The 5,361-nt window shown below is 35.3% G+C and overlaps 1 protein-coding gene across 1 annotated transcript; it reads right to left on the bottom strand.

The window, feature by feature from the left end:
- Positions 1-1,647: 1,647 nt before the first annotated feature.
- Positions 1,648-4,809, bottom strand: LOC111917225 (probable ADP,ATP carrier protein At5g56450). Its single transcript, XM_023912895.3, has 2 exons — positions 4,073-4,809; positions 1,648-2,453 (listed from the first exon to the last, which is right to left on the bottom strand). Exons 1-2 carry the CDS (start codon positions 4,430-4,432, stop codon positions 1,824-1,826), a joined length of 990 nt encoding a protein of 329 aa, XP_023768663.1. The 5' UTR covers positions 4,433-4,809; the 3' UTR covers positions 1,648-1,823.
- Positions 4,810-5,361: the final 552 nt, after the last annotated feature.

Genomic DNA, 5,361 nt, shown 5'->3' with positions numbered 1-5,361 from the left:
ACCAACAATCGGTGGGAGGGTACTTTGGATTCATTTCGGTAAATAGAGGTTTGAACTTTGAAGAGTGGTAGAAAATTGTAGAAAGTTGTGTGATATAAGAAGTAAAAGTTGTAATATTTATAGTTATAGTTTTTTTTTAACAGGAAAAAACTAGTCGTTGGAGAGGAGACGAGAGGATAAGGCACATGGTATTACTCTTCCGCATGAACCTCACCGCACCACCGCACACCAAATGCTCGTGGTGCTCATAGCATCACCACGGTGCCAACCACTATGTGTGGGGCTTTTACACCCAACAACCTTGTTTGACAAAACTAGTTGATGATGGGTAGCAAGTAGCGGATAATATTTTGTTAAACACCATGTAAGATAACTTTTAGATTTTGAACGTTTTGTTTAAATTAAATGTTTAAAAGTTTGTAGTGTCAAACAATGTTTTTTGTTCAAAACAAAACATTTTATCAAACGCTAAAAATTAGAAGTTCTCATAAATACAATACTAATCACGCTAACTCTAGATCTAAATTTGATAATTCAAAATAATCCAACCGTTTTAAATTAATGATTCGATATTTAGGTAATGATTAATTCGATGAAACTGAATGATGCTAGTGGAACTATGACTCATGTTATTGTCAATATGGTAAAATGATGGAGTGGCCGATGCACTTGTTAAAATAACAAATTATGCTACAATATTACCATATTATTAAATTTATATATATAATATTTAAAACAAAAAACAAAACAAAACATACACTATTAATAAACTAATGTCTTCCTTAGATCCTTGTAAAAAAAATTGATGCGATCCAACCCATTTTAGAAAGATGAGGTAATAAACCAATGGAATCTAATAATGAATCTCAGAGAAAAATAATAATGATGGCAAATCAAAGTGCAAAGCAAAATGGATCCAAGTTCCTTAATGGGGTTGTTTGGTGCACAATCTGTCTTCACTTGGTCTACATCACCCTTTTCCCCATTATTCCATTCTTTATACTTTATTCATCAAAACAAAACAAATATATATGAGTAAATAAATAATTCCCATCTTTGGTATTGTACCATGTTTTAAAATCTATGTCGATCTGTAAGATTGAAGTTACGTAAAAGATATAATAACTGAGAAACTTAATTGTAATGTCTCTTTTTGTATCATTTTGCTAATTTAATAAAAATACATTACATAAATGTATAACAACCAAAAAGCTTCTAACTTAATAGCATCAGGTGTTGTCTCCATCATTGAAGTCGATGATCAAGTCTCGGGATGCGATTAGGAAGTTTAAGAGTATGATATTATAAAACGTTATTCCAAATTTCCAAGGGTATTTTGGAGAAACCAATTTATGACATGACAACATTTTATTTTTATTTGAAAAGAACCCCCCCAAAAAATAAACATCACTAAAGTCTAAAAGAGAACAATATAACTATTAATTATTTAATTTGGTTATGGTGTCAAATATTTGGTAAAGATTCCCTCCAATGAATATTATGCTAAAAACCAAAAGCACCTCTCAATTACATAACCAAAATTATAATACCACAATGACTTCACCTCCACACTAGCAAATACAAAACACTCAAAAAGTAACAATTTTATTTTAAATCCAAATAATGTCGAGAAAAATTACTTATAAGTTTTTTAAAATCTTAAAAGTTGTATGTTACTTTATTCCTTAACAAAATCTCATGGTTGTTGTCACCACATACTAAACAAGTCACATTTCATCAAATCGCCTACCGTGTCTGTGCCTGTGTATAAAAATATAATTCTACTCTACTCTCTCTCTCTCTCTCTCTCCTACAACTTTCTGCTATGATCCACTCCAGTCCATAAACTTCTTCACCTCATCATACAACACCAAGATGGCTGCAGCCCCTGTACTTCTAAAAATATTCGAAAGCGCCCCCCGATAAAACGACCGAACACCTTCAGTCAAATAAATCGTTTTCCAACAATCCAAAGTGTTTCTATACATGGGTCGCTCCATACCCGATTGCATCATCATCCGCCTTCTTACGGTATCCATCGGGTATGACAAAAGACCCGCTGACGTGGTCACCCCTTGGGCTGCAATCCAGCGCTTCCACAACGCGACTTCGCCATCTTGGGACATTTTTTCTTTTATGGTATCAAATCCACCAAAATAGATCCCACGGTGGACCACCATGCCCTGAAGGGAGGCCGGGAGGCCTTTGTAGATCCCGCGGGCCCCGTCTTTCGCGTACACCGTGGTGAGGAAGTGGCGGATGCCTTGAAATTGGCGCGAATCGATTCTCCCGAGATCGGCTGCCAGGCGCGTGTGCGCGATGTCAAGCGGGTAGATGATCACTAACGTTGTGCACCCGGCTGCGGCCCCCGCGATGAAGTTGGTTGATGGGCCCGATAACAATGTAGATTGTTGGAAGTTGCTGTTGCTGCGTAAGATGCTTCTATAAAGATCCTGCAAAATGAACAAATTTTAGATGAAAAGGGCATTTACGTCTTTTTGGACGGACGAGTGAAACCTATCTCCGCCTTTTTTGGATGGGACAAAATTGTAGTCCCGGTATCAGTCAAATGCATGTCAAACACAGTACAACTTGCTTTGTTGTTCATTATCATTGATATCTGTGGGAGTTATCTACCGAATGAAGTCTTGTTAGGTGTTATCGAATGACTTGTTGTCGATTCTTATCTATATATAATATACTTGTATTTAATAAATATCTATGCAAAATCCTTTCTTGTTAAGATTCCAAATTTGGTGTATTTGTGAAATAATAGCTTCTGTGAAATTGGATATTTGTAAGATAGAGTCCATGATGTTAGTCTCGAAAGAAAACCCAAACATATTTTCATTTCAATACAACTTTAAAATATTATTCAAACCACAAGTATCAGAAACATAGATCCCTCCCTAGGAACAGTTAGTCTGCCTAGGAGTTAAGCATTCCACATAATCATTTAGACTATTAAATAATTGTTGAATTAGGAGTACATGAAGGGAATATTTAGATTCTTTTATGAGTCATTACATCAATGGTACAGTGAAGCCAGATGTTTAGAAAGCAATTCAAACTAGTATAGCATCAAATTATTTTATTCTCATATGTTTCCATAATCTAAAGATGATTATACTCTCTATATATAGAAAGTCACTTGACTACGTAGCTCTGATTGATGCTTTTCAATACGCTGTTATCATGTAAATTATTCTATAGGCTCCACCACTAAGAAAAATCCACTTAAAGACTATGCTAAAAGAAAATGACTAATGACCCAAAAACCCTTCAAAGTTTTGATAATCATCTCTCCCTTAAGCATATTTCTGTATACTATAGACATGGTCAATTGTTCATCTTACTCTCCCTTAATCATATTTCCCAAAAGCAATTGTGTTCACCAATAATTTTTATCTTCACCAGACATGTCAAGGGTAGCACATCAAGGTAATTTATAATGTGAAACATTCAAAATCAAGACAAAAATAAGTGAAGAATGTGGTTTTTAATCAATGCCTCCATCTTGGTTTGTATCCATAGGCTTCCCCTGATCTTCATCTTGGTTTTGTGAACGTTCATAGTACTTTTGGAAACATATCATTCGAAGAATGCATCATATCAAACTCTAACTATAATACGAATCCCATAATAAAAGTATGTGCACTCCATCATAACCATGAAACATCAACTCATGCATATATTCGACCAAGAAATCTAAAGGACGTCTCTACTGGCACAAATGTCCCTTTATAGAAAGACAAATAACTTTCTTAAACTACAAGATATGGCATCAATGCTTAGGTATCCAATTTTAAACCATTTTACTGTATTCATGGGGATCAACTATCAAACAGAGACGATCTTTTGGACTTTTGATTGCCAAGACTCTTCTAGTAATCTATAATAAATTAGTTCTAGATTCAGTTTTTCAAGAATTAGTTAAAGAAGTCTTGCAAACTAGACCTGGGACTAAACTAAAAACATTTGAGCACAAACCCATATGCAAGAAAGGAATGCAAAAAAAAAAAAAAAAAAAAAAAAAAAAAAAAAAAACAAGAATTTAGAGAAGAGGGGATACCTTGAGAGAGAAATTGAGGGCAACAGAAGGGTAATAACGAAGAACACTGCTGCCATTACCTCTCCAAAGTGATAAAACCCCTTCTTCTTTAACCGTACGGGCAATGCAATCAATCATACCTTTAAACCTCCTGTGCTTCCCTCCAACAATGGCGATGTTGCTTTCTTGGGTTTGTAATAGAAGCTTAGCCCTCTCAATTGGAGCTACAACCGTGTGCACCATTCCACCCATCATTGCCCCTGCCATCAGATCTCTAGGGAAATTCGTCAACCAGTAGGAGGAGTGAATCGCCACCATTTCTGATTTCTTGGGTTTTGATCCATTACTGCTGCTCTCCTCCCCTCCATCTTCCGCCACCATCGCCACCGCGAACAAAAACCCCCTTGGCCAATCGAGTTATAAGTCAAAAAAATATATTGTATTTGCGTCGAATCTAATGCGGGTTTTGGATGATTCTTTATGTTTTGAAATGGATTAACCAGGAAAGGTAATTTTCTTTGATTTATTCGAGATACGCTTAGGGCGTCTCAGCGCCTCTCGCTGTCTCGTGTTTACAAATTACGATTCATCTCATCCCCAAAGTGAACGCCGCGTTCTTTGATTTGTCTTCTATACGCAAATGAGATTTGATTCTTGGCGAATCGTTGAAGTATTTCAGTAGGGCGCCTCATCATCGCCTACCGCTGCATCGTCTTTACCATTCATCCCCGAACTTTCCGTATTATCCAAATTCTTTAAATAAAGTTTTTATGTTGCTTGTCAAATTGGTTTAATGTTCATTTAAGTCGTGGAGCAGACTTTTTATTTTTTCAATTTCAATAAATTTTATAAATGCGATAAAAATGGTAGATACTACTATACTACTATCAATATTTTATATGAAAATCTCTGGGGTAAATTACACAAATAATCTCAACGGTCAGGTCTAATCCGTGTAGTTGATCCCTATAAAAAAAAATTTAACTCGGACTGTTCTATTGTATGTTTTTTGTTACGCGTGTGGTCTTGATCAACTTAAAAGAACTTTTCTTATTATTGATTTGTTTTTTTAATAATAAAAAAATGAAAAGAAATATTATTTATTCTCTTCTCTCAAAACATGATCCGTCTCTTTCTCAAAACTTACATGATGTATGAAGACTCTTTGAAGACTATAAATAAAGGCATTGACCCTCAATCTTCAGGACAAAAACTTCAGCTCTCTAATCTCTCTCTCAACCTTGATTACAATCTCTCTCTCTCTCTTTCTCTCTCTCTCTCTCTCTCTCTCTCTCTCTCTCTCTATATAT

This window comes from Lactuca sativa, chromosome 3 (assembly GCF_002870075.4).
Source record: "Lactuca sativa cultivar Salinas chromosome 3, Lsat_Salinas_v11, whole genome shotgun sequence".
NCBI classification, from domain to species: domain Eukaryota; kingdom Viridiplantae; phylum Streptophyta; class Magnoliopsida; order Asterales; family Asteraceae; genus Lactuca; species Lactuca sativa.
This window is presented reverse-complemented; position numbering and strand designations above follow the sequence as displayed.